We start from the raw sequence: 24,627 nt of genomic DNA on the forward strand, positions 1-24,627 counted from the left end.
ACGTAAATGACCAGCAGACATTGAGACAGAGGGTAGTGCGGACGCGCGGCGGCGCAATTGACGATGCTGAGATGACGCCGCTGACGCTGAAGGTATAGGGTTGCTGGAGGTTCGCATACACCGAGATGTCTGACAGGGAAGAAGGACATACCTCTAGGCAACGCTTAGGAGACGACATGTGTTGGCGCGAGGATCGCGCCGATGAAGAAAGTCCATGCATCGAGAGAAGGAGGATCGCAAAGGCTGAAGGAGAGAAAGAGAATGCATCGTGTTCGAGAGCTGAAGCGAGCGAAGCGAAAGAATAATGAGATCAAAAGCTATGTACGAATCGAACAGGATAAAGAAACACGAACGAAGAGAAACTTCCAACTGTCCGTCGATGAATGAACAAAACGCGACAGGAAGGCAACATTGAGACGCCGCGAAGGCTGCGAGCAAACGAGCAGCAACGAGCTGCTGTGTTGCCACAAATGCACTTGGGTAGCACAGACACCCAGAGCCTACCACCCCGCCCGCTGGAAGGCCTGCGGCGGCGGGTACGGCTGCCCCGGCGGAAGGTGTCCTCCCCTCCCTGGTGGCCCTGGCGCAGGTGCCATTGACATGTACGGGCTCCCCGGCATCTGCATCACCGGCTGCGCGTGCATCATGACCGGGCTCGCTTGATACATCCCACTGGGTGGCATCCCGTTAGGAGGCATCCCATTTGGAGGAGGCATCCCATTCGGTGGCATGCTGTTTGGCGGCGGTGGCGGGCCCATCATCCCACGCCCACGGCCCGCACCGACAGGCTGAGGCGGCGGACCAGCAGGCTGCATCTGCGCGGGGTACATCTGGGGTGTACCGGGTGTGGGCGCGGGTCCGTAGGTCATCATCTGTGGGTAGGGAGAGGCCATGGGACGCATCATGGGCGACGCGGCGCCAGGAGGACCCATGGGCATCCACACCGGCTGACCGTACATGGGCTGGGGCGGAGGCGCGGGAGTCCCGTTGGGCATGCGAGGCGGCAAATACATCATCGGCGCGGGCGAGGGGCTCATCATGGGTGAAGGGTACGGGCCGTAGCTTTGGCGCATCTGTTGCTGCTGCTGAGCCTGCTGTTGGTGAGCTTGTTGCTGTTGCTGCTGCTGATGCGCTTGCTGCTGCTGCTGATGTTGTTGCTGCTGCTGACTCTGCTGCTGTGGGCCTGGCGTGAAGGATGAAAATGATGAAGAAGGCGCGCGAGCCATCGGTGGCGACGTCGTCGGAGGCGGAGACTTTTGCTGCGACGTCGAGCCCGACGAGGGTACTGTTTGGAAAGCGCGCGTCACGTCAGACAGTGACATCCGCGAAGGCTGAGGTGGCATAGACGGTGGTGGCGTTGCGCCATCCTCCGACTTGACCTCCTGCAATGTGAAGCCCAGCTGTAAGTCATCCGCGATACCCTCCAGCGAATTGACAGGGTGAAGTCCATTATTCGCCGTCTGCGACCATACAGCCTTCAGATGCTCCGGATCGGGCGCACGCGCGGGCGATTCCTTGACCGGTAACCTCGATTTTCCGCTATGCCACGGAGAAGATTGAGGAGGCGTGACAGGTCCGCGGTCAGTCTGAGTCAGATATTAGCGACTGAAGTGTTTATAAGCTCTTGTGGTGCTTACCGACTCGGGAGAGTTCTTGTTGTCCCCTTTCGAAGGCGCAATCAACGACGGCAAGGAGAACTCGGGAGAGGCTGACGCTCCATTGACTATCGAAGGCGGTGGTAACGGACTCGACTTCGACCCCGACACTGCAGACGCAGCGCCTGGTGTCCTTGACCGTGAACTCTGCTCACTCTCAAGCTCGCTCGTCACCGTAAAAGTGACGCCCGATGCCGGTGCACTTTGCGGCTCGCTCCCAGAATAGAACGCGACACCGGATCCAAAGGGCATTCTCGGTTGCCGCAAGTGTGCCGCACCGTGTTCCCCTCTCGTAGCAGACGCAGGTAACGACGCAACGGCCTCATTCGCAGACGTCTGAGGTGGCGGTGACCGACTAGTCGTGTCCAGCTGCGCTGGTGCTTGCGCGGGTGTCGAAGGGCCTGATCTGCGCCAGGTAGGTGCGTTGTCCGGTTCACTAGGCTTCAGAGTGCGAGACTTGACCTGCGGTGTCCTGATGATGGGCACACCACCCAGCAGCGACGCCCTCGGCAGGTACACCGTAGGCTTGGGTGGCTTCCCCTTCATGAATGGCTGCTTGAAAAGCGCCTCCTCCACAAGGAACTCTCTTCGTGGTATACCATCCGCCCGAGGATCGAGCGAGAAGATCTCAAGGCGACCAGCGAATGTTCGCGAGGGCACCTTGGGCAATGGCGGCAAGGGCTGCGACTGCTTCGGGAGCTTCACCGGGGCAACATTCCACGCGGGTTTGGGCGACCGCGGCGGCTCTGTTGCTGTCACATCAAACACCTCCCGCGGCTCATGATGATCATGATCGAACTGCCGTGGCCTCAACGGAGGTGGGACGAACCGATCCTTCGGTGGAGGCTTGAGGATTTGCGGCGTAGCAGGCGCACGATGGGGTGATTGCTGATACGAATGCTGTGGCTCGCCTTGACTCGACTGCCTATGATGCGCGCCAGTGGCAGGCTGCGCACCATTATGCATACCGTCGAGGGCACCCTTGATACGCGACATGGCGTCGTTCAGGGACGACATCGGCGCCTCGTGGAACTGTCTATACCGCGCCTGCTGCGATGGCGTCCTCAACATCGGATGATTCGGAGGGTGAGCACCACTGCCCTCCGGCTGCACCGTCAAGCGGGGCGGTGACCTGTCGGCACTGATCTGCGGCTGAGGTGGCGTAGAATGTTCTTGCCGCTGCTCCTTGACCTCAGGTTCCGGTGTTGGCGGCTTCTCGATCGGCGTCGCTGGCTGACCGGCTCGTCTCCAGGTATCAACCGTGTCACTTTTGGTCGGAGGTAAAGGCGGGCGCTCTATTGGGCGTCGAGGCGGCTCTTCGCGTTCTTCCCTCTCTTCAGGAATGGGTTCGGGTATTGGCTCGGGTGCACCAACAAATTTACCCATATCTGAGAAGTCCAACTCCTCGACGATCTCCCCCGGCTGAGTTGCAAGCTGCGCATGATCCAACACAACGGGCGGGAGTTGAGGTGGGGGTGGCTTGGGTGGAGGCGGCGTGAAGTCAGGGATTGGCGGGCGGGCATGAGCATGCGCATGAGGCGGAGACACTGCTGGGGTAGCGTCTGCTTTTCTTCTCCATGTATCGGCCTTCTCAGCAGGCGTATCTGGGATCGAAGGCGGGATAGATGACGAGGTCGAAGTTCGACGAATGCTCCCTGGCCGCAAGATATCTGGTCGACCGGGGCCTCGGAAGGATGGTGGCCGTTGCAGACCACGTCTGCCTGCCAATGGTGATCTGGGAGACATCTCAGGCGATTTTCCCGGCGGAGTGTCATTGACAGAATTGCGGATGAAAGCTTCGGCTTCAGCCTGAGAAGTCACTGTCAGTGAATGCACACCAAGCTTTAGCGACGCGACTTACATCTGCTTTAGCCCTCGCTTCTTGCTCCGCCTTCTCCTTGGCCTCCTGCGCCGCCTTAGTCTTTGCCTCGTCTGCAGCCTTCATCCGCGCCTCCAACTCAGCTGCCTTCTGCCTGGCGCGCTCCTTCTCGCGCTCGCGCTCCGCCTCCTCCTGGAGTCTTCGCTGCCTTGCACGCTCAGCTGCACTGTGCATCAAGTCCTTGCGCACGTCCTCCAGTTCGACTGGAGATGCTGCAGCAATCGCGGCTGAAAGCTCAGGGGAAGTTGCAACAGCGGACGTGTGCGAGAGCGCTGGAGAGACAAGCAACGAGTCTCGCGTTGGACGGGTTGAAGCTTGAGAGGACGGTCTGCGCGATGAAGGTGCCCTGCGCGGAGTAGACGTGTCTGTGGCGCCAGCCAGCATGTGAGGAGGCAGTTGGCGGCCTTCACGCGAAGGTCGTCGGTCAGAAGGTAGAGGTGGAGGTCCCATATTGCTCGAGAAGCGCCTCCCTCGGTCTTGGTTCCCGTGAGGAGGGAAGCCATCGCCCAAGTGCGATCTGTCGTGGCCCCATGCGCCAGTCGATGGTGACACCGGTGGCTGATGCTGTCTACCGCCAAAATGCGAAGAAGAATCGCTCCTATGAAGAACTTGAACGTTATCCCTCGAGCCAAACTTGTTCAACGGAGGGCGTGCACTGTGATTTCCGCGATCGTAAGGCTCCAAGCGATTCGAGCGCTCGTTGAACAATACGCGTGACGAATCTGTCGGCGACTGCGGGGTCGGCGCAGGCGGCGAGGCAACGGATCCGGTTGCTGATCGCGGCCAGCTGCGGTCAAAGTCGTCCGCGAAACGCTCCTCTTTGCTCACCGCCGGAAGGCCAGCGACGGCCGCCTTTTCCGATGCCGTATCGACCTTGTACTGCCGTCCGTCGCCGAACTCAATGACGCCCCCTAGGAAATCATCGTCGCCCTCTTCCATCTACAATCGTACTTGAGCTTGCGCATGAAGACTTGGATTGCATGACCTACCTCGTCCCAATGGTGCGACTTGGGATTGAGGTGCACACCGCGGAATGTATCTGCCTCCGCGGCTGCCGCCGCTTCCGCTGCAGACGGGGTAGTCGACTTCTTGTCCCTAGAAGGTGCTCGCACGGCCGGCTTCGCTGCTACGGACCCGATTAGCGTCAGATCGTTGAGCAACAACCAACGAGCACACCTTGCGCAACCTCTGCTGCTGTAGGAAAGTCGCTTGTGCCGAATGTCGCCTCGCTCGGGCGTTTGACGGCACCCCATACGGGACCCTTGCCAACCGCTGGGCCGTCCTTCGAGGCGACAGCAGATCGGGGTTGCGGTTGGATGACCTTGCCGGCATGTGGTAACGCTGGTGCCGCGCTCGAACCGGTGGTTGGCGCGCCCGGTGCAGGCTGTGACTGGGGATTGGGGGAAGGGGCAGAAGAGGCGTGCGATGGTGCTGCGGAGCCAGGGCGCGACCATCCAGGTCCGGTGGTGGTGGAGGGTTGGGGAGTAGCAGTCAGCTTCGCAGTGACGAGCCTGGAGTGCGATGTAGTGGTCTGCACCGCCGGTCGGGCTGAATGAGAGGGTGAGAACGCGTATCGCGCCGTATTTCGTCGCGATCGCACCTATAGTACTTGCACCACCGTTCGAGGGTTTGCTTGCTGATGAGGGAGATGATGTGGACGGCGCGCCGGGCCCGGTAGCGGTCTGCTTCCAGAACTTCTTGTTGATGTCCACGGTGCTGAACTTCTTGTGCTGGGGAGTGGATGAAGCATGGCTTCCACCACCCAGCGGGACGAGGCTGGGACGAGCAGGTGTCGCTGGCGATGGTGCAGCACCATCTGGGGGATTCGTGGTAGACTTCTCGGTCGTTGTGGCGCTTGAGGAAGGCGCGGGGGCTGCTGCAGGTCCATCTGTCGTGGCGAGGGTCTTGATGTCCTCCCCTTGTGCGGCAGATGTCGATTCCTTCGAGAGTGCTGTTACTAGAGCAGGCTCATTGTTCGCAGCGGCAGTCGATGGGCTCGTAACTGATGCTTGGGTGTCGGTACTGGCCATAGACGCGTCGGACGACGCCAGCTAAGTTCCGCGTCGAATCGAATCCGGAAAAATGGAGTAGGACGAGATAGAGTATCTGTCCCTTCAGGTAAACGCCTGGGATACAGGCGGCGGAGCTACTGCACCAGCGGGGTGAAGGATTGAAACAAGTTCGAGTCCAAGCAGAGTCCAAGCCTCTCCTTCATGCTCGGGGCTCCCCGATGACTTACGTAAGCCGATATACGTCCGTCCTAAATCAGCCTTTCCTTTCTCCTCCCGCCAGATGCCTTGAAGGGTCTGCAATGAGAACTCATTCTATGCTACCCTCCGAAGAGCAGATCAAGCGAATTGAAATGTACAATCGCGACATGGATATGCCTCCGATGTTTCTTGACGTATCATTCCGGTTTCGGTAGACAAAGACAACTCCATTTTCATGCAATCGCGCGGGGTTCATATCTGCTTGACGGGAGTCCTGCTGTGATGATCAAATACGTTCATGACCAGGGAAGGTCGGACTTATCGAAGAAAAGGTGGAGGAGCTTCACAATCACAGAAGTACGACCGCCTCAGTCCTGGGTCGAAAGAAAGTACGTTTCTGGTCCCGGAGGGCGTACTGACGATGGCATTATTATCCGAATACCACGAGGTAGAGCGCGCGCCGAGTAATGGAGATCAATTGACCCGACAAAATGGTTACTGCAATGATAATACACGGCATAGCATGTTAGTTGTACAAGCAAACGAGGCTTGGGAGCCTACTACAGATCGAATACCTCTCCATGGTATCCCACCTCTACAACCGGTCCCGCGGCTCGGAGTCTGGCGACCGCATTCCCCGCCTCCGCCACCAATGACCTCGGCCCAGCAGCTAATATAGCCACACTCGTCTCCCCTTCCTTGCCATCCACCTCCCCCACAAACTGCTTCACCAAGCTTCCCACCGATGGCCTTCCGCTATCCCCAATGCCGTCCCACAGAACGACGTCGCAGTTGGGAATGTGCGGAATGAGCTCGGGCTGGCACAAACACGTCACGTAGATCGTGATGTGCACGTTCGCGCCACCTTGTGTGAGCCGCGCAAGGTAGGGCGCGAGTGGGATGATGCTTCCGAAGGAGCGCACGCACCAAACGACTTCCGCGCGTCGCGCGCTACGCAGCGAACGCGCGAGAGACAACGCGAAGCTCGCGCCGCTACCACCCGTCATACAGAAGACGTCCGTATACGAGGCGAAGGGCCGCGGGAGCGCAACGCCGCCCGTTGGATGCGCAGAGAGCAGGGCGAGGACGGTCATCCGAGATGCGGTCTGCCCTTGGGGTTTATCGACGCAATCCTCCTCAATATCGGGCACGGGCTTAGGCTCAGAGGGTGGTGAGACAAAACGAGCGTAGTCCGAGACGGCGCGCGTCCAGCCACCAGTGCCCTTCATGGAGAGCACAGCGCCGCGAGCGGTGGGGATTACAGTAACAGGATGTCCTGGCGTATACCATGCATCACGGAAGCCGAGCGTAGGTATGAAGAGGGAGACGCGGACGTGCTGGCCAGGTTGGATAGGGCGAGTAAAGGTTGGCATGTTGACCTGTTGCATTAAATTGTGAGAGGGAAGATGCATTGTTCAGGGTGATGGTGACTTACGACAGTGATATCTCCCTGCACACTGAGCTCGACCTGTCCGACCCAGGTACCGCGGACCATGCGCAGAACAAGATCGCCGAGCCAGAAGGCGGCGGGAGGGTAGACCCAAGGGCGAGCATACGGCGTGTGGTAGCTGATCGTGACGAGGAACGCTGGGACGGACAGAATACTGCACACCCGATCGGTCATCTCCCAGCTACTAGTTGACAAGCAACACTCACTGGATGATATAGAACACCTCATACGCCCATTTCCGCACTGGCTTCACGCTTGACAGGAGCAGCACACATACCAGCCCAAAGGCCGCTACTCCCGTCGTCTCCTTCCCTGCCCCCAGAATTTGCTGGTCGTACTTTAGGTGATTGTTGATCCACATTCCCCCGTGGATTGCTGCACACAGGAAGAACACACGCCCAGCATAGCGGTGGTAGGGTGACAGCTTCTCATAGGTAAAGTGCGCGAGGAAGCTCGCGGCATGCTTTCCAGGGGGCGCAAGCGCGGTGGGGGCGGACTTAAATGCGCCGAGGACAAAGATGGGTGGGAGCTGCGCGAGAGCAAGGAAGCCAGCCCGGTTGGGGTTCTCTTCGAGCTTGGCGCGAGTGGTGAGGCAAGCAAGGACTCCGACGGTGTAGAGGATGATGACAAGTACTAAAGGGAAGGTTAAATCAATGGGCTGTGGGAACGGGGAGAAGTATGCCAGCAACGCACGCTGTCCAACGGTCAAGCTCAGTCCCGGTAGACTCCAGAGCCCAACAGAAGAAATAAAGGCCCAGATCTTGCTCCTGCGACGTATGAAGAGGCCGGCTAGCTTGAAGAGGAGGAAGGCTCCGAGGGCGGATGTCCACCCGATGGTAAAGTACTTCTGGTACTTGGGGTCCGTGGCGTACGAGCTGTGAGGGAGGCAGAGCTTGAGACTTGTCATTGGATATCATAGCAGAGCCACGCACTCATACTGTTGCAGACCCGCTGGGATCTCGGGGGCCTTCCCAGTGTCCGCCATGGTGACGGCTGAGATCAAGATGTGGCGGCGACGCGGGAACGTCGGCCCGACGAAGGAACAAACAAGACTCTTAGGTGGACAAATAAAGCTTCATCCAGGACTCCCAAGGTCACCCAATGCGTATCGGAGGTAAAAAGGCAACGTGGAAGCTACAATCTCCCCAACTATTGTCCTGTCTCTACGAAGAAGTATATGACTTATGAGAGTAACAGCGCTGCCCTCCTAAGCCTCAGCCGCGATGTTTCCAGAACCCAGAGGTGAGATAGATTGTCCACATATGGCGGTATAGACGATGTGTGCAGGATACAGACAACTGGCAGCTACAAGTACAGAAGAACATACACAAGGCGAAGATAGGATAAAGTAGCGTGGGCGGATCGTGATCACAGGGACGGGCCTGCGTGGGACTGGGGTGGCGCGCGCCAAGGCTTCTGCAGCACGCCCAGCTGATACTCGTCCAGTCCACGCTCGTCGTCCGGCGTGGTGTCGTTTGGTGGTCGTGGCGGGGTGGGCATAGCGATCATCATGGTGATCTGCAGCGTCTCGTCCGGCGGCGGGGGCGAGGGCGTTCGCGGCCGACGCGCTTTCCGCTCGATGTCCTCGGATGGGCGGGCAACGCGGACGTTAGGAGGGGGTGTAGCGCGCCGACGCAGTCTGTCGAGCCAGGTTCTCCGAGCTGGAGGTTGTGACTCGCTTGATGAGGACGAGACCGGCTCGTCTGCCTTTGATCGCAGGATGGTCGCTGAGACCGGCTAGACCGCGATCAGTACCACCGCCGTAGCGCCTCGGGGTGCACACGCACCATAACGTCCACCCATGCAAGATCCCCCTGCGCCTTCTCCAGATACCCCTCGTACAGCCGGGGCTCCTCCTTGGGAACCTCAGCCGGCGTATTCCAATCGAACATGAACCCAGTCCCCCCGCGCATCCTCCTATGCCTCGTCCCGACCCCACAGCCCACAAAGATGAGAAGCAGCGCGACGAAGGTGATCAGGAATCCGAAGAAATAGTTGGCGCCGCGGGCCATGCCGCCATCGTCAGAGGAAGACATGGCGCTGGCAGCGGTCGCGGCGGTTGTAGAGCTTGTTGACGAGGGATATGCGGAGGAAGCGGTGGTTGCGGCGTTGGTCACGGCCATGAATGCCAGAGACGATGTCTGGAAGGGCATTGGGCGGCGTCAAGCAGGGACGCAGGCGCCGAGGGGGCGCGATGACATGGACGTCAGAGACAGACCCTGAGGCTTTTGACCCCATGGGGTTCAGCTTTACTGACTTCCTAATTCGAACGTACACTCCACTTCACTGAAAGTACTAGACTTCACTACAGTCTGAGGTGGCAACTGATTGTGGTCCTCCGGATCCGAGCACGTCCTGCAATACTGCTTACTGGTGTCCCGCACTGGCTGATAATTACTGTACGATAATTAAGCTACACAATAGAGTACTTCTCTACTCCCTGTCCACAAACCCGAAGTCGACTGCATGCAGCTCGCACGGAAAGTCCCCAATCGCAATCCCCTCCCCCGCCGCTAAACATCGCGCCTCCCTAAACCCTCGCTCACCCCCCGGTCCCTCCTCTGGCCCCCTCGGATCTGGAACCCAGACATAGGCTATGCGTTCACCCGTGACGGAGTCCCGCCGGTGCAAGTCAGCGCAGACGCCCTCCCCGTACCGATGTGGCGCGAACTCGCCGTCGCTTGGCTCGTCTGGATCGCGGAGGAATGGGTGGTCCAGAGCCTGGGCCGGTGTGATGCGCTCTGTTGATAATGGCTTGAGCAGCTGCTCAAGTAGGTCAAGAGCGTTGTCAATATCCTCGTCGTGGCTCGTCTTCTCGATATCCGGCATCTCTGACTCTGGTGCGTCCGCACGAATATCGTCGTCATCAACGTTGTCGTCAGAGGCGGGGTGAGAGGAGGAGCGTGGAGGTGGTGAAGACGAGGAAGAAGGAGGCTGGTGAGAGTTCTCCCTCTCTTGTCGGTAGTATTCCAGAGGTGACTTGTAGTAGGGGTAGTAGCGCCGGTCGGGTGGTCGCGGTATACGGTAGTCCGGGTTGTTGAGCTCGACGAATCTCGCCCACGACATGCCCTCCGTTGTTATCGACGGGACGTTCGTTGCGAAGGTCCGACCTACAACTTATCAGTTTCGGCCCCGCGCGTTTTTGGTGTGACCACTGACTATGCAACGCCGCGACCTTCTCCATCTTCTGCTTCCCGATAACCGCCGCAATCTCCATCAGCGCCTCCGTGTCGTCGCTCGACTGAAAGATAGGGAATTTGCCGGTCAGGAAGAACAGCAAGATCGTGCCGACCGACCAAACGTCTATAGCTGATGCATATACTCAGCCAATCCTTCGGAAGGTGAAAGGCAGCATACCCCCAGTCTGATCAGTGCATTTCAGGAGCACTTCTGGTGCGCGAAATCCTCTTGTTCCCGCGCGGTTAGCTTTGGAGACGGGTCTGACGCATGTACTTGGTTAGATCGAGTCAATAGGGTTACGGGCAAGCTGACCTGGTATCGTGCGCTGGGTATCCTACCGTCTCTGACGGCGCTGCGCTTTTCTCTCTCGCCTGACGTTGCATGCGCTTGTACGACTCGATGTCCATGTTCATCGTAGATCGCGTGAGCATCCGGCCGTGTGGGTATTCTGGAGTTGCTCGCGAGTGGAAGCATCGCCCAAAGGTGGATGTTGGCCCTTCCATCTTCTGAAGTAGACGTCAACGAATGGACATGCAGAATAAGCGCGCATACATACGCATGCTAGGCCGAAATCGCAGAGTGTACCCGTTCCTGTGCGAGGGTCGAACAGGAAGTTTGCAGGCTTAACGTCTCGGTGGATAACATTGCGGGAGTGGATGTCGCGTAAGGCGCGGAGGAGGCATTGGAAGTAGCGCTTGACGCCCAGCATGGGTAGATAGCGGAAGAAGTCCTGCTCGTTTACTATTAGCCGCTCTCTCCCGTAGTGTAAATGCACGAACACACACCCGAAAGTCCTCATTCCTGTGGTAGGGCATGATCGCCACCACCTGGTCCTGATGGCGGAATGCCGTGATGAGCTGCGAGACGTGCCTGCACCCTCTGCACTCCTCCATGATCGCAATCTCATTCCGTATCCGCTCCGGGCCACTGGTCACATATATGCGCTTGATCGCAACATAGACGCGCCCCTCTCGTCGCACGCTCTGGTAGTGCGCGCTCGAAGCGGGCGGATGGTGCCCATGCCATGCGCGGTTGTCCCACTTGCTGTGGTAGTGCTTGTCGAGCGCCTTGTACACGCTCGAGAACGTGCCCGTGCCGAGGCGGTCCAGCAGCTCGTAGTCTTCCGCCAGTGCGGGCACGTTCCGCGTAAGGTCCTCGATCTCGGCCACGATGTCGGCGCGCTCGGCGGGGGGCTTGGAGAGGATGGTCGTCTCCTCGTCGGTGCCGTGGATGAGATCGGTGTAGTTGCTCTGGTGATCTTCGTCTTCTCCACCCTCTTCGTTGACCTCCTGCGTCTCGTCGTCCTCGTACATTGCTATGTCCTCCTCCCCCACGGCGTCTACATCGTCCCCGAGCCTCGGTGGCTCCTGCATCGTGGTGTCCGCCAGAGCAAGTTCATCATCACTAGACATGGACATGTCGTGCGCTGCCCGATAGTTTTGGGTGACCTGACTGACGTGCTTTTCATACGCGAACTGGTCGAGGGGATCATCTGAAGACTCCTCGATTTCGCCGTCGTGTTCAAGCTTTCGTACGAAGTTGCGAGCGCGAGGATCCGAGCCCAAGTCCAGGGGATTTGACGAGTGACACGAGAATATAGCGGTGGCCATCAGGAGCGTTGAACTCAAGGCGTTGAAGACAAGAGCGGAGACAAATCGGCGGCGCTGATGGACGCGTCTAAGTGAACAAGCCACGTGATTGCGTCGCGTCTGCGCGCCACAGCGACGATCGACCATGCATATGCTCACCCAGTGTTTGTCCAGACTCTGTTCCATGCACATCTTCATTGTCCTCCAAAAAGTGCCTTGTATAATCATAGGCTAATCCCGAATTAGACACACCGCGACATCATCGCAGGCTATAGCTCCTCTACCTCCATCGTAAACCCACAATTGGTGCACATCTGCTTGCCGTTGTGTACGGGTGAGTACGTGTGGACGTGGTCCTCATCTCGTCTCCTCTGCCATACAGTACCCTTCGTCCGCCGTCTGAGCTCCCGCAATCCCTCCTCGAACTTCTTGTTCTTCTTTTTCTTCTTCTCCTTCTGACGCCGCTCCCATTCGGCGTCGAGAGCTTCAGCAGAGCCCCACTTCTTCCAGGCGAAGGCTTCAACCTGACATCGGAGGAAGAGCATCATGTTCGCATAGGTTGAGTGATGTGGGTTTGCCTTCAATAGATGTGGCATGGCTTCATGGTCACGTAGCTCAGCTGATGGGTGGTCAGAAAGAAGAAGCAGCAAAGTAAGGGGCAGACACGCACGATCAGTCAAGAGGTAGTCCTGAGTAAAGGTCAGCAATTGTGTTCCGTTTCCTCGCGAATCCGCAACTCACCTCCTTGCACTCTGTCTTCGTCAGCAAACTGTACTTCTCCGGCTTCTCATTCTGGCACTTCTTGCATACCAAGCACCCAAACACCTTCCTGAATGTCTGGTCCACATCGATCGACCCGCACTCCCCGCACTGGGGATTCTTCCCCTTATCCAAAAACACCGGCGGCTCGAGCGCCTGCTGCATCCGCTCGCGCTCGCGTTGCTTCTCTCGGCGCACCGCGTCCTCGTCTACCTCGGTGTCATCTTGGAGGAGGAAACCACCTTTGGTGTTGGCCATCTTCGAGAGGTCATATTCGATGTAGGTGCCAAGGCGGCGGTCGCGGGCGAGCTTCTGGGGACCCTTCGGCTTGCCAGGGGCAGTGGGGGAGGTGTTTGTAGCGGTCAGAGGCCGCTTGTTGTTGCCATTGACGGCGGTGGAGGTCGATGCGGATGCTTCCTTCTCGCGTTGTGCAGCTTTGGCTGTGAGGTATCGACATCAGCATGGTATATCGCGCAGGGAGATTCAGATACACACCTCGTAGTCTGTTGAGCTCAAACTGCTTGACCTGCTGGGGAGTAAGGTCGAGGTTTGCTGAAGGGGCAAGCTGCGTGGACCCGCTAGTTGAGCCTGACGCGGAGTCAGTCATGGTGGCGTTCGTCAAGGGGGATGATGAAGCGTGACCACGATTAGCGCCCGTGACATCAGCGTTCGCCACGTGGAATGTATGCTGAACCGCGTCCCTTGAGCGAACGTCAACATTTCTGAGCCTCATAGCCTGACCTCGGAGTTCTGAATCTTTCAATTACGTCGCAGACCTAACCTTCTGCGTGAATGGAATGTTTGGGAGTGTGCAGCAGGTGGAATGAACACATAAACGCGACGCTCAAATAGCAGGAAACTGATTGGATGTACGCTACAAGCAATCCATCTACTTCTTCTGCGGGGTCTCCTCCTTCGGTGGTGGGGGAGGGGGGAGGTGCTTGAATTCCGGAGGCGTCGCAGGCTCGGTGCCGTGACCGACCTGTTCCCAGGGTGATTGGGCCTCGAAGTTGCTACGGACACTGTCAGAACGGAACCACGCGCATATAGATGATAGACTCACCGGAAGGCCTGAGTGAGCTGTAAGGGTTCGTAGACGACGCGCTTGCGCTCCTCATCGTAGCGAAGCTCAGTGTAGCCCTGGTTAGAGGCGTGAGTAGGGAGTGAAGTGGACATGCCAAAGCTTCACGCACAGAGATCGGGAAGTCTTTGCGAAGGGGGTGGCCCTCGAAGCCGTAGTCGGTCAGGATACGGCGCCTGATATACAGGGTAAGTGTATAGTCAAGAGTTAGAGGATGACGCACAAATCAGGGTGACCGCTGTAGAAGATGCCGTAGAGGTCCCAGGCTTCACGCTCGTACCTAGCACCAAAGTAAGCATATGTTTTTCCTGAGATATAGAGACGCACCAGTTCGCCCCAGGGTACACGCCCACCGCGCTCGGAATGGGATCGGCTTCGCCCGCGTACGTCTTGACCCTGATGCGCCCGCCCGACCGATAGCTCAGCAGGTGGTACACCGACTCAAACCGCTTCTCGCGCTCGGGGTAGTCCGCCCCGCTAACATCCATGCAGCTCTTGAACTGGCACTGGCCATGGTCGCGCAGGAAGGTGAGCACCGGGATGAGCCCCGACGGCGCGGTGTAGATCGTGAGTTCGTCCCGGAGGACGGAGAACTGCTGGATAAACTTGGGCATGCACTGCATGAGGTAGGCGCCATAGGTGTGCAGCGCCTCGGTCGTCTTCGCGTGCTTCTCGATCGCCGGGTTGGGAGAGGTCGGCTCGGTGAAGGGGGCGGCGGAGGCTGGGAGGGAGTCAATAGCTGGAAGGTGATTTTAATGGTGTGACGCACGTCTAAGTACCCTGGGCGACGTTGAGAAGCGTCGCCCAGCACCCGCGCGCAGGAGCTGCCGGGCGACGGCCTGGCTGGCGACTCGGAAGGACATGGTGGAAAGAGCGTCGGTGTGGCACGTGACGATCCCTCCCTCCGACCATGACCGCTTTCGGACTTCAACCAATTCAGTCCAACTTACGTTCGACCCCCACGCACGATGGCCGTAGAAGCGCCGCTGCCGCGAGGCTGCTCTTATCCTGATCCATCATCGCGGCTGAACAAAGAGTGCAGTAGCCTTGTAATCAAACTTACCTTCGAGTAATCGGTCTGACAGTTGGACGCGGACAACATCGACCTTCTCATGTGAGCAATTATGGGACGAAAGCGTAGTCGCCAACTATATGAAGTCGGTACGCGCTCTTTCGGTCTCCCATCTCTTCAGCAGTAAGTAATGACACGGTTGAATCTCCTCTCGTAGAATGTATCACGAGAGCGACATACAGACGAGCAGCCAAACAGTGGGTGAGCCAGTTGCATCCGCACGACGGTATCACTTGTTAACAATACCTCCCAGAACTATGAAGTGAAAGTACGCAACTACGTATAACAAATCATATACCAGCAGAGCAAGTTAACGCGTGCATGGCAGTGGAAGGGATACCCAGACAGCGCGAATACGTACGTGATTCTGGAAAGCTGCCCGGACGAGAAGATCTTACACGCAATCCAGGCTAGAGACAGAACGGAGTTTCAAGACCTGCGAGGCCCTGCTCGAACGGTTCTGGGTAGAGATAGGGTCGGACTTACGCCACGAACCATTCAAGCCGGGCACAAAGGTCTACAAGGACGGAATCGTAGGCAGGACCGGCAACGGAACGGTCACTCCGAGCCCCCAATGGATTGGTGAGTCCAAACTCTGCCTTACCATCCTTGCGACTGAACCCGCTGTATAGAAGCAGAGCTGCAACGATTCCGCGAAACGTACGAAATGCTTCAACCGACTGTTGTGCCGAAGACATATCCAATGACTGAGATGGTGCGTTGATTCCTACAGTTGTAACAGCCTCTCGGCTCATTCGTCGTTATCCAGGCCTCGACATCGCTTGATTTGGAGGATGCGCAAGAGCGAAGCGACCCGCCGCCGCCTCCCACGACAAAGAGACGACGGGTGGACCCTACGGCATCGTGCAGCTCGAATAACGACTTCCTGTCGCCTGTGTCTGAGAGACATCCCGTCGAACATGCACTCGTAGAACCGCAATCTAATCCTTCGTTCCCGTTAAGTGGTTCAAACCAACCGATGGATCCTCTTGCGGACCACGACAGAGAATGGGTCGTCGGGATGGACTCGGGGACCGATGAGGACACCGCCGTTCCTTATGTTGAACGAGCGCCCTCTCAGATCCCTGCTGACGATGATGCGGGCGACGGAATGGCGCAAGAACAATCGCTGACTTCGCGCCAATCCCCTCTCTTCACGCCTGGGCCCGAAGAACGCACGACCAGTCCGCCGGGCACGCGGAGTCCTGTCGGCCGTGTGCACACGCCCAGCGCCCTCGACCGAACAGTGGAGCCCCTTCAGGCGTCGCCGATTGCTGTCCGTGGTTCGATACAGTTCCTCCCGCTCGCCGGCACGTATTCGAGTGTCAATGGCGCGCGCAACAAGGTCGCGCAGCGATGCGGACTGTCCATAAGGCCTGCACGACACAACTCTACGCGAGAGGCTCCTGCTGAGGCGCCGGTCCCCGAAGAAGTCTCAACCATCTCAGACCGCAACGTCGACGTCCGCGGCAGTTCCTCGAATATTCTTGTGGACGATGCAAGCGCCAGGTTCTCCGACGGTCCTGACAGAGGTGCCCAGTAAGTACTCCTCTTCCTTGAGTGCTCAATAAGCGCTTGACTCTATTCAAGAGTCAAGGACACAGCGCAAGACTTCGCTGGTACTACGGATTGGGGATCGGCGTCGACTTCTGGTTGGTCTGACCAATCCACGCTTTGGCAACCTGCCCCAAGTACATCGAGCGCTCATCCTGGACCTAAAGTGACGCAAGAACATGCGATTCTCATTGGATCTCTAGACCTACCTTCTCTCGACCCTCTCTCGGTCGGCGGCCACGATGACATCGACTGCCAGGGGTAAGCTTCATTCTACAGGATGGAGAACCTGCTGACCACCGTCCAGCGAGCTCGCCTACCCGGACGACTTCCATGAAGGCTCCGAGGGCAATTCCGTGGCTGGATTTTCGCCCGCCATAGGTCCTGGCGCGCTGAAAGGTGGCTGGGAAGTACACCACCAGTCAGTACGCTGATCTTGTATGTGCCGAGCTGAAGCTGATCTGGCCCGAAGGACGCCCCCCATCCAGAGCATTGAGTCGCTGCCTGCGGCACGGCCCATTCCAAATGCCCCGAAGACGTCCACCAACGTATGGCGAGGGTCCCTGAGCATCAAGGTCGGAAAGTTCGCCATCGCCCTGGCCGACATCGTCTGCACCATCGCCACCTCCGCCCCCGAATTGAATTTTGACCTCGCCGACCAGCTCAGCGCGCGTCCGACCCTGCTGCAGCTTGACAAGTTCCATACCTCAAGCGAGACCAGTCATTTGTTCGCCCTCGCGGGCCCGGTAGCACAACGGGCTACGATATCACCAGCGAGAACAGAGGAGGAGAGCGGTTTGCAACTGTTCACAGATTTTCTACGCTCGACGTCGCAAGCAGTCGTGCTGCCGTACGTCGGGCAGGAGGGCGAGTGGACCGGTCATATCATCGTCTATCCAACCAGTCGTAAAGTCGTTGGCACGAGCTTCGGGCCACCCGCGGATGGATCTAAGCATGGGCCCCTGGCTGTCAAGGTCGTGCCGCTAGGAGGCGTTCTGGCGGGGACGCCAATGGTGCTGTCGACGAAGGGCAATGTTTCGGGGACAGACGAAATCAAGCCTCCGCCTCGCGATAAGCGCTCGTTCGTCGCCTACGCTGCTAACCTCTTGGGTTTCGACAACGATCTCTTGACTCTACTCCGCAACGCGGGGAATGGACCTCGATATCACTTGGTTGATGCACCGGCGGTGTTGCAGACTCATTGTCTTCAGCCGTCTGGCCTCATCCGTTTCGTCCTTGACTGTTTCGGTGCGGTAGAGACTCGGGCGCAAGCTGCGCGGCTGGTCTTCGTCCCGCGCCACCTACCTTCGCGCCAAGATCATCTACCAGCCGGACTTCCCGCGATGCTGAGGAAGCCCGAAGTGCGCATTTACGCTTATGAGGCGTCGACGCGACGGTGCAAAGACGTAGCGCTCCAGGAGATCTTCATCATTGGTGCGTCCGGTATCATCATTACCTGTAATGCTAAATCGCTGACAAAGCTCGCAGGAGGCATCTTGACTACCACACCTATGGCTCTCGTCTGTGACCTTGCGTCCTCCGCCAAGCGATTGGAACAGGCGGCGGAACATCCGCTCTGGTCATCATACGTCCTGCCCTTCGTCCTCGGCATGGCGCTCACGTTGTACTACAACGGTAAGGACCCGCTGGTCGTGTACAAGTCGTAAGTTCCATCCTTTCGCGCTCCCCATGCTGCCCACTGACAATATGTAGTAATCCGCAGGCTTGCGTGTTTAGGCTCCTTCTGGAGGCCATCGTCGACAGAAGATGCCACTTCGTCGCGCCGCCAGCAACACCGCTCAACGCTCCGTTAGGCCTCGCATTTCCGCATAGCGCTGAGCATGTCATCCAAATCGCCCTGCAAGACTTCCGATCCACGTTTGTCGGCATTTCCAAGGAACACTGGGAGACGAAGGCGAAGGCGCTTCTCGTCCAAGATGTGAATTCATGGCGGACCGATTCCGAACATGTGCGTATCAGGCATGCTTGTGTCCTCGTACATCCACGGGATCCTGCATTGTCCGACAACGCTCATACGAAGGTACGTTCGAGACGCGTGTCTACCAAGCTTGCTGAATCTTCATCAGATCGAATGGCTACCACCCTCTGGCGAATTTGTTTGGGATGGGTTCTTCGACGACGACGGAACTTTGTAATGTGCTGCGTATCTCTTGATTTTGGAGCTCGACTGTACTTCTACATTTCTGACAAACACCTGAATGCACATAGCGTTTCCCAGCGCCTCAGCGCGTCAGTTGCCCAAGAGGCAAGGCGAGCGCAGCACGTGGCCGTGCCACCCGTCGGCCCGTTTCCGGGCTGGCACCCCAATCAATTCATTCTTTACCTTCAAGCTTGACCGTTGCAAGTCGCGATGCACGATGACGGTGAAAATGCCGCAGACCTCCAACTTTGCGTCTTTCCTTCGTCCACCATCTCAGACCCAGTGTATCAGTTGAGCCTTTTAGTCTGACCTTTCTTGCCTTCGCACTGTCTTGTTCTTTGAGCTTAGGCTCCTGATCTCGAGGCGTCCGTTCGGCTTCAAGGGCCTCCCTCTCCTCCCAAGTTACTATGGGGCAAAAGAGGAAGGAAGCGAAGCATTGGGAGGCGGGAAATTATGAGATTGGTGGGCGTGTGTTCGATCTTTCGGCCTTCTGTGACTAACGAGGCTTCGCAGAATACATAGTGCGCGCCAGCTATGTTATTAAGCACAGATGCTGGGTGAGTACCCGATACCGCACCATACATAATGACTATGACGACCAACTAATCATGGCCTTGGCAGATCTACAGAGTCAAGGTAATCTCCATTTGAATAACATCCTGGCGCATGCATTCTCAGTTCTGAAAATTAGTGGGCTGGAGAAGAATGGAAGGACCCGATGTGGGACGAGTATGTCCAATAATGCAATGTTGAAACTGCGCTGACGACGTGTAGGTGGAAGACCTTAGATGAACTCACCGGATGCGAAGAACTCCTGCGTCGATTTTGGCGAGAAATCGGGGTCGACCTGCTGCACCACCCCTATATTCAAGGGACCAGGATGTTCAAACACAGGATTATGGGCAACCGACACGAGGTGGCGCCCAGTGCAAAGTGGATTAGTGCGTTGCTTACCGAATAGTCTTATATACTTGCCACTGACGAACGATCACAGAGGAGGAGAAGGCGCGCTTTCACAAATCGCATGAATCATCGGGCGCAACCATCACAATTGCCGTGAGGAAGTCATCGAATGCTGTAGGTCTTCGACATATTGCAACCAGCAGGGCTTGACAGATACTCAGAAACGAAAGCGGAACGTGGGAACGGGTAATGCGACCCATGCAGCCATTGAGAGTAGCGCAAGCGATAGCGACGACGAACCCCGGACTCCCAAGCGTCGGGCACTCAACAAGAGAATTTCCACGAAGAGGATGCGCCCGACCTCGAGGCGCGTTATAGCGTCGCCGTCGAGCTCAACATGCTCCGACTCGTCCTCGAACAGTGACTCGGAATCAGCAGCCTCAGAAGACGGGCATCAATCTGAGTACGAGGTAGTGACGATCCCTCTTCCTGCGGGTGGCAGAGACACGCCCACTCCAGCTTTCCCTGCCATGGGTTTCGACGATGACGACCTATCGGACGGGACAGACTCAGCGACCGAGTTGGGTAGCGCCTTTACCCCGGACGACACCGAGCCAGAATCGAGCGACGTAATTTCAGAGCTCTCGTCTGTAACGGAGAGCGACACGGAAGACGAGAGGGTTCCGGAGCGAAGTGTCACGCCTCGGCAGCGATCTTCGTTGTTCACGCCCGCCCCTGGTGAGGATACCATCAGCCCTCCTCGCACGCCCAGTCCCGTCGAACGGCTCTCGGCCCTCCCACAAGCACCAGCGACTGTGGCGCACGGGCCTATTCAGATGCTGCCGGTGAAGGGCACGTACTCGAGTCTCAACTCCACGCGGAACAAGGTCGCACAGCAGTACGGTCTGTCCATTACGCCTTACCGCCCTCGAGACGAATCGTCGCCAGAGCCTCCGGCCATGGATCCTGCTGCTCCAGAAGATGGATCGGCTCCATTGAACGCCGATGTGGACTCAGACGAAGAAAACGATATCTCGGACATGCTAGTGCAAGTCACGAACGTTGGGCTATACGACAAGCCGGATGCTCGGGATGAGTGAGTTGCTCCTTTGTCTGAGAAACATACGTGCCTCTTATCGTTTCTCAAGGCCGCGAGATGTCTACCTGGATTTCGCTGCTGCTGAGTGGGCGTCAGCACCAACTTCCTGGCCTCGGACGCCACGCAAGGAACCGAACTGCACCGCACAGAGGCAGCCCGTCCCAAGCACGCCGACCACTAGTAATTCTGCTTGGACTCAGAGTCCGTCTGCTGCCGCTTGGGATCCATGGGGGCAAAATTCCGCTACTATAGGATGGGGCTCCATGTCTTCGGCTCGACCGCAAACGCCGCAGAGGGTTCCTGACCTCAGTGCGCAGTCCCAAGGCGTTGCGATTACGCCGTCCACAGTTCCTATGTCACAAGATTCGCAGCTTTGGCACTCGCAGTTCCACGGGGACCTCAAGACTCTTCCGAGTCTATCCCCTCTAGATGCCATGTCCGCGCTCTCCCTTTCGGACGGTAACGATGACATGAGTCTGGACTAGTAAGTACCCACTAATGTGTAGTGCCCTTGTAACGCGCTGACCGCCTTCTAGCGAACTCGCCTACCCGGACGACTCCCCCGGAACTCCAGATGGCAATCGTCAGAACTCAGACGACGCACCCGAGGCTCCGGCTGCGGCAGCAGACCCCCTCGACGAATTTTTGCGTTTCCCTGCGGAAACGGCGGCGACTCATGAAAGTTCTGACCAGACACCCGTGCCCGCGCTCTCGCCTGCGGCATTTGGCGACGCGAATGTAATCGAAGGCCAGCCGACGCAAGTTCAACATCAAGAATCGGATGCGAGCGATGAGCGTACCATGACAGCCGACGAGAACCGCTCCGATAGGCCTTTACCAGTAGTGGACGCAGACGATGCGAACTCAGCCACAATCGACGACGACGCCTCGGCTGTCGCTATCGAGGGATTTATCGACGTCGGATCGCGAGTCGCTATCCACGAATCGCGTGTACCTGTGGACGAATCGTCTAGTACCCCTCCTTCGGCCTTTAGCGCGATGGAAGTCGATGCGGAGGCTGATAATAGGTAATTGGCCCGTTTTCTCTATGCGCTGGGTCTGGACTAATGACCATTTCACTAGACACCATTCCTCTGTTCTTGCCGTATCTGGTCCTGTGGCGGCGTCTGCTCCGCACAATCCGAAGACGAGTACCAGACAATGGCGCGGTCCCATCAGTGTTAAGGTCGGGAGACGCACCATCAATCTTGCCGACGTCGTCTGCACCGTCGCCGCCCCGAGCCCTGGCTCGAAGCTCGACCTCGCCGACCAGCTTATTGCGCACCGAACATGCCTCCGATTTGCTACCTTCCACTCCTCGGACGAAATAATCAAACTCTGCGAGATATCCGGTCCAACGGCTCAACGAGCCACGATCTCGGCGGCCGCCAAGGAGGATGAGGAGGGTGTCGACATCCTGGTCGAGTTCTTGCGCACGACGCAAAGGGGCGCCGTGCTACCGTACGTCGGAAAGAAGGGCGATTGGCAGGGCAATATCATCGTGCATGCGACGAGTCGAAAGGAAGTCGGCACGGCTTTTGGGGCTCCCTCGGATGATTACAAGCAAGGTCCCTTGAAAGTCAAGATCTTCCCCTTGGGAGGTGTACTTGCTGGGACGCCCATGGTCCTCTCGGCGAAGGGAAGCTCGGACGATGACGAGGCAACCGCCGCTGCATGCCTCGACGAGCATTCTTTCCTCCTATTCGCTGCCAAGTCCTGCGGTTTCAAAGACGACCTTTTGAACCTACTCCGTAACGCGGGCCACGGACTACGGTACCACTTGGTCGACGCCCCGGCGTCGTTAGAGTCTGCTCCCTCTTTGTCTGCCAGCCTCGTTCGTTTTGTGCTCGAGTACTTCGGCGCGACAGAAACTCGAGCTCAGGCCGCTCGCATCGTCTTTGTACCTCGCCATGGTTCGTCGCAGCCATGGCACCTGCCGGTGGGCCTCCCTGCGCTGCTGAGGAATCCCGAGTTGCATGTGTACGCGTACGAGGCGTCGGCTGGACCCTCCAAGGGCCCCCGCACACAAGAAATTTTTGTCGCCCGTACGTTCACTCTGAATCACTGTACGCACGTAGCTAATTATGTTCACAGGAGGCATCTTGACTACCACACCACACGCCCTTGTTTCTGACTTGTTCCTCGCCACGTCGCGGCTGGAGCAGGGTGCGGCACACCCAATGTGGTCGTCGTATATCTTGCCTTCGATCCTCGGCATGGCGCTTACGATGTACTACGAAGGGAAGGACCCGATGGAGGTCTACAAAGCGTACGTTCTTCCTCAGAACTTCTGTGTATGTCGCTCAATGTCGAGGCAGGAATCCCAGGGCCTTCGAGTTCAGGTTCCTCTTAATGTCCATTATTACAAGAAGATGTCACCTGGCTGTGCCACCGTCGTCTAAGACAAACGCACCTCAAAGGTTCATAGGCCCTCAAACCGCTGAAGACCTCATTCAACTCGCTCTGGACGAATTTCGGTCTCACTTCGACGACATTCCGAGGGAACTTTGGGAATCCAGGGCCAAGGCGCTTCTCGTCCAGGATATTGATACCTGGAGGATGGACCCGGAACATGTGCTGATCAGGCATTGCTGTGTCCTGGTACATCCCAGGGACCCTGCGCTGTCCGACGACATCGAGACGAAGGTGCGTCTGAGCGCTGAGCAGGGCTTACCGATCCTGATTTTTCCCGATCAATACAGATCGACTGGATGGTACCCTCTCGGGAGATCGTTTGCGATGGATTCTTTGACGACGAGGACTTGATCTAGCGTACCTCATAAACCGATTTCTTGGGCATAGCTGTTTTGTGTATCGTACTTTGTACTTGTAGGTCCACGCCACACGCCACATATCTTGCATGTGATTTTCGCGCAACTCCCGGCCCGAGGCTCCCTGCCATGGCTACTTCTGCTCTCCTCCGCTACTGGCGCCGGCGCCGTCGACATAGACTTGCTCTCCACCGTCACGAACGCCGACCATGTCCTCCATAATTCAGGACATCATTACCAACCCCGCCTATCATGACCTCTTTGCGATCCTTAAGGGCGCGCGCAATGGCTTCGTGTACGGCGTGAAGGTCAGGTTCCCCCATGCACTGGTCATGTCTATACTGTTCGGTCGGGGAGAGTGAGTATCAAGTTCGCTATTAGGGCTACTTACTGATCTGATTCCAGTTGGCAAACGCGCGCACGCGTTATCTATCGCGCGACGAAGCAGCACGCTCTGAACCTCGCGAAATTCGTGTCTATCTACAAGGTCATGCTGCTCCTACAGCGCAAGCTGAATGGGAACAAGCAACGCGACGCAGATACGTTCCTCGCGGGCCTCATTGGGGGCTGGTATGTCTTCGGCAACCGGACAGCAGTGAACGAGCAGGTGCGCGTTCCTCCCAATCTTTCACATGCTTAGCTGATTCATGAACCTCCCCAGATCGTCCTATATGTTGTATCCCGCGTAGTCGCATCCTTCCTTCCGCGCGCACAGAACCCTTACTCGTCTGCTCCCGCCGCGCCGGGTACTGTCAAGCCCCTCCCTCCCGACTCGAAAGCATTCACGCTCTTCGCCGCGTTCGCGTGGGGCGCGGTCATGTGGCTTTTCGAACACCGTGGAGAGACCATCCAGCCCGGAATGTTCAACTCGATGACATACCTGTACCGCGACTCGGAAAGGTGGAAAGACCTGAAGACGTTGCTGTGGCACAACACATAGGCCGGTGTACTTTTACCATTATGGATAGACAATTCGCGACAATCACCATATTCTCATTTGGATCTTTTGTTTGCTGCCCTAGTGTTCACCGTGTGTCAAGGTCCGCAATACCCTCCTCCTACACGCTATTGTCGCCCAAAAAGGTATGGATGAGGCTCATCATCATTTTCATGAGTTCACAAAGCTGACCTCGAATTCCCGATGCCTACGTCCAACATTACATTGCAATCTCACCTATCTTGAGCACGATAGAGTTACATGGCCTTCCCTACTAGACAATGAGCAATCATCAGTAGGGCGCGGTCGGTGAACTAGATGTGCCGG

General features: G+C 57.5%; 10 protein-coding genes across 10 annotated transcripts; 4 read left to right on the forward strand and 6 right to left on the reverse strand.

The window, feature by feature from the left end:
- Positions 1-80: 80 nt before the first annotated feature.
- SCHCODRAFT_01250820 (uncharacterized protein) lies at positions 81-444 on the forward strand. The gene has a single exon (XM_050341323.1). The coding sequence runs from the start codon at positions 202-204 to the stop codon at positions 385-387; it is 186 nt and encodes a 61-aa protein (XP_050202412.1). The 5' UTR covers positions 81-201; the 3' UTR covers positions 388-444.
- A 56-nt stretch (positions 445-500) lies between these two features.
- On the reverse strand, positions 501-5,564 carry SCHCODRAFT_02488968 (uncharacterized protein; the record flags this gene model as incomplete). The annotated part of the gene is made up of 6 exons (XM_003037085.2): positions 501-1,586; positions 1,638-3,464; positions 3,517-4,473; positions 4,524-4,660; positions 4,711-5,082; positions 5,135-5,564. 6 exons carry the CDS (start codon positions 5,562-5,564, stop codon positions 501-503), a joined length of 4,809 nt encoding a protein of 1,602 aa, XP_003037131.1.
- Positions 5,565-6,117: 553 nt separating this feature from the next.
- On the reverse strand, positions 6,118-8,214 carry SCHCODRAFT_02612617 (uncharacterized protein). Its single transcript, XM_003037084.3, has 5 exons — positions 8,127-8,214; positions 7,888-8,069; positions 7,401-7,827; positions 7,180-7,348; positions 6,118-7,123 (listed from the first exon to the last, which is right to left on the reverse strand). Exons 1-5 carry the CDS (start codon positions 8,177-8,179, stop codon positions 6,305-6,307), a joined length of 1,650 nt encoding a protein of 549 aa, XP_003037130.1. The 5' UTR covers positions 8,180-8,214; the 3' UTR covers positions 6,118-6,304.
- A 67-nt stretch (positions 8,215-8,281) lies between these two features.
- Positions 8,282-9,425, reverse strand: SCHCODRAFT_02612624 (uncharacterized protein). Its single transcript, XM_003037083.3, has 2 exons — positions 8,982-9,425; positions 8,282-8,931 (listed from the first exon to the last, which is right to left on the reverse strand). Exons 1-2 carry the CDS (start codon positions 9,315-9,317, stop codon positions 8,563-8,565), a joined length of 705 nt encoding a protein of 234 aa, XP_003037129.2. The 5' UTR covers positions 9,318-9,425; the 3' UTR covers positions 8,282-8,562.
- Positions 9,426-9,545: 120 nt separating this feature from the next.
- On the reverse strand, positions 9,546-12,019 carry SCHCODRAFT_02612626 (kinase-like protein). Its single transcript, XM_003037082.2, has 6 exons — positions 11,160-12,019; positions 10,931-11,104; positions 10,687-10,880; positions 10,552-10,634; positions 10,354-10,503; positions 9,546-10,304 (listed from the first exon to the last, which is right to left on the reverse strand). The coding sequence occupies exons 1-6, from the start codon at positions 11,982-11,984 to the stop codon at positions 9,628-9,630; spliced, it is 2,103 nt and encodes a 700-aa protein (XP_003037128.2). The 5' UTR covers positions 11,985-12,019; the 3' UTR covers positions 9,546-9,627.
- Positions 12,020-12,122: 103 nt separating this feature from the next.
- SCHCODRAFT_02612627 (DNA repair protein) lies at positions 12,123-13,343 on the reverse strand. Its single transcript, XM_003037081.2, has 4 exons — positions 13,218-13,343; positions 12,705-13,162; positions 12,634-12,652; positions 12,123-12,582 (listed from the first exon to the last, which is right to left on the reverse strand). The coding sequence occupies exons 1-4, from the start codon at positions 13,327-13,329 to the stop codon at positions 12,233-12,235; spliced, it is 939 nt and encodes a 312-aa protein (XP_003037127.1). The 5' UTR covers positions 13,330-13,343; the 3' UTR covers positions 12,123-12,232.
- Positions 13,344-13,467: 124 nt separating this feature from the next.
- Positions 13,468-14,710, reverse strand: SCHCODRAFT_02612630 (uncharacterized protein). The gene is made up of 6 exons (XM_003037080.2): positions 14,573-14,710; positions 14,131-14,524; positions 14,027-14,083; positions 13,916-13,979; positions 13,786-13,862; positions 13,468-13,735 (listed from the first exon to the last, which is right to left on the reverse strand). The coding sequence occupies exons 1-6, from the start codon at positions 14,664-14,666 to the stop codon at positions 13,612-13,614; spliced, it is 810 nt and encodes a 269-aa protein (XP_003037126.1). The 5' UTR covers positions 14,667-14,710; the 3' UTR covers positions 13,468-13,611.
- A 93-nt stretch (positions 14,711-14,803) lies between these two features.
- On the forward strand, positions 14,804-18,682 carry SCHCODRAFT_02567200 (uncharacterized protein). Its single transcript, XM_003038430.2, has 13 exons — positions 14,804-14,964; positions 15,033-15,076; positions 15,129-15,143; positions 15,204-15,232; positions 15,285-15,457; positions 15,508-15,590; positions 15,645-16,414; positions 16,466-16,690; positions 16,737-16,850; positions 16,902-17,863; positions 17,918-18,092; positions 18,143-18,470; positions 18,517-18,682. Exons 1-13 carry the CDS (start codon positions 14,928-14,930, stop codon positions 18,583-18,585), a joined length of 3,024 nt encoding a protein of 1,007 aa, XP_003038476.2. The 5' UTR covers positions 14,804-14,927; the 3' UTR covers positions 18,586-18,682.
- Positions 18,683-18,961: 279 nt separating this feature from the next.
- Positions 18,962-23,466, forward strand: SCHCODRAFT_02744825 (uncharacterized protein). The gene is made up of 13 exons (XM_003038429.3): positions 18,962-19,052; positions 19,104-19,147; positions 19,212-19,226; positions 19,282-19,319; positions 19,365-19,531; positions 19,585-19,667; positions 19,715-20,589; positions 20,642-21,076; positions 21,129-21,620; positions 21,676-22,637; positions 22,687-22,861; positions 22,911-23,238; positions 23,295-23,466. Exons 1-13 carry the CDS (start codon positions 18,998-19,000, stop codon positions 23,361-23,363), a joined length of 3,738 nt encoding a protein of 1,245 aa, XP_003038475.1. The 5' UTR covers positions 18,962-18,997; the 3' UTR covers positions 23,364-23,466.
- A 37-nt stretch (positions 23,467-23,503) lies between these two features.
- SCHCODRAFT_02530642 (peroxisomal membrane protein 4) lies at positions 23,504-24,586 on the forward strand. Its single transcript, XM_003038428.2, has 4 exons — positions 23,504-23,721; positions 23,769-23,970; positions 24,025-24,446; positions 24,556-24,586. Exons 1-3 carry the CDS (start codon positions 23,573-23,575, stop codon positions 24,301-24,303), a joined length of 630 nt encoding a protein of 209 aa, XP_003038474.1. The 5' UTR covers positions 23,504-23,572; the 3' UTR covers positions 24,304-24,446; positions 24,556-24,586.
- The last annotated feature ends 41 nt before the right edge of the window (positions 24,587-24,627 follow it).

Source organism: Schizophyllum commune (assembly GCF_000143185.2).
Source record: "Schizophyllum commune H4-8 unplaced genomic scaffold SCHCOscaffold_2, whole genome shotgun sequence".
Lineage (NCBI taxonomy): Eukaryota > Fungi > Basidiomycota > Agaricomycetes > Agaricales > Schizophyllaceae > Schizophyllum > Schizophyllum commune.

What these genes read in the sequence shown, in the direction of transcription:
- SCHCODRAFT_02612617 (XM_003037084.3), bottom strand. Translation starts at nt 8,179, where the DNA reads ATGGCGGACACTGGGAAGGCCCCCGAGATCCCAGCGGGTCTGCAACAG. An exon ending in GAGCTTGACCGTTGGACAGC is followed by an intron (nt 7,828 to 7,887) that starts GTGCGTTGCTGG and finishes CCTTCCCTTTAG; the next exon opens with TACTTGTCATCATCCTCTAC. An exon ending in TGCAGGGAGATATCACTGTC is followed by an intron (nt 7,124 to 7,179) that starts GTAAGTCACCAT and finishes TTAATGCAACAG; the next exon opens with GTCAACATGCCAACCTTTAC.
- SCHCODRAFT_02567200 (XM_003038430.2), top strand. Translation starts at nt 14,928, where the DNA reads ATGGGACGAAAGCGTAGTCGCCAACTATATGAAGTCG. An exon ending in TCGCCAACTATATGAAGTCG is followed by an intron (nt 14,965 to 15,032) that starts GTACGCGCTCTT and finishes CTCCTCTCGTAG; the next exon opens with AATGTATCACGAGAGCGACA. An exon ending in TCCGAGCCCCCAATGGATTG is followed by an intron (nt 15,458 to 15,507) that starts GTGAGTCCAAAC and finishes CCCGCTGTATAG; the next exon opens with AAGCAGAGCTGCAACGATTC.
- SCHCODRAFT_02744825 (XM_003038429.3), top strand. Translation starts at nt 18,998, where the DNA reads ATGGGGCAAAAGAGGAAGGAAGCGAAGCATTGGGAGGCGGGAAATTAT. An exon ending in GCCCAGTGCAAAGTGGATTA is followed by an intron (nt 19,532 to 19,584) that starts GTGCGTTGCTTA and finishes GAACGATCACAG; the next exon opens with AGGAGGAGAAGGCGCGCTTT. An exon ending in TGAGGAAGTCATCGAATGCT is followed by an intron (nt 19,668 to 19,714) that starts GTAGGTCTTCGA and finishes ACAGATACTCAG; the next exon opens with AAACGAAAGCGGAACGTGGG.
- SCHCODRAFT_02612624 (XM_003037083.3), bottom strand. Translation starts at nt 9,317, where the DNA reads ATGGCCGTGACCAACGCCGCAACCACCGCTTCCTCCGCATATCCCTCG. An exon ending in TTGCATGGGTGGACGTTATG is followed by an intron (nt 8,932 to 8,981) that starts GTGCGTGTGCAC and finishes ATCGCGGTCTAG; the next exon opens with CCGGTCTCAGCGACCATCCT.
- SCHCODRAFT_02612627 (XM_003037081.2), bottom strand. Translation starts at nt 13,329, where the DNA reads ATGACTGACTCCGCGTCAGGCTCAACTAGCGGGTCCACGCAGCTTGCC. An exon ending in TGAGCTCAACAGACTACGAG is followed by an intron (nt 13,163 to 13,217) that starts GTGTGTATCTGA and finishes GATACCTCACAG; the next exon opens with CCAAAGCTGCACAACGCGAG.
- SCHCODRAFT_01250820 (XM_050341323.1), top strand. Translation starts at nt 202, where the DNA reads ATGAAGAAAGTCCATGCATCGAGAGAAGGAGGATCGCAAAGGCTGAAG.
- SCHCODRAFT_02530642 (XM_003038428.2), top strand. Translation starts at nt 23,573, where the DNA reads ATGTCCTCCATAATTCAGGACATCATTACCAACCCCGCCTATCATGAC. An exon ending in ATACTGTTCGGTCGGGGAGA is followed by an intron (nt 23,722 to 23,768) that starts GTGAGTATCAAG and finishes ATCTGATTCCAG; the next exon opens with TTGGCAAACGCGCGCACGCG. An exon ending in GGACAGCAGTGAACGAGCAG is followed by an intron (nt 23,971 to 24,024) that starts GTGCGCGTTCCT and finishes GAACCTCCCCAG; the next exon opens with ATCGTCCTATATGTTGTATC.
- SCHCODRAFT_02612630 (XM_003037080.2), bottom strand. Translation starts at nt 14,666, where the DNA reads ATGTCCTTCCGAGTCGCCAGCCAGGCCGTCGCCCGGCAGCTCCTGCGC. An exon ending in GTCGCCCAGGGTACTTAGAC is followed by an intron (nt 14,525 to 14,572) that starts GTGCGTCACACC and finishes ACTCCCTCCCAG; the next exon opens with CCTCCGCCGCCCCCTTCACC. An exon ending in TACAGCGGTCACCCTGATTT is followed by an intron (nt 13,980 to 14,026) that starts GTGCGTCATCCT and finishes CCTGTATATCAG; the next exon opens with GCGCCGTATCCTGACCGACT.
- SCHCODRAFT_02612626 (XM_003037082.2), bottom strand. Translation starts at nt 11,984, where the DNA reads ATGGCCACCGCTATATTCTCGTGTCACTCGTCAAATCCCCTGGACTTG. An exon ending in GCGATTTCGGCCTAGCATGC is followed by an intron (nt 10,881 to 10,930) that starts GTATGTATGCGC and finishes CGTCTACTTCAG; the next exon opens with AAGATGGAAGGGCCAACATC. An exon ending in ATGCACTGATCAGACTGGGG is followed by an intron (nt 10,504 to 10,551) that starts GTATGCTGCCTT and finishes TATATGCATCAG; the next exon opens with CTATAGACGTTTGGTCGGTC.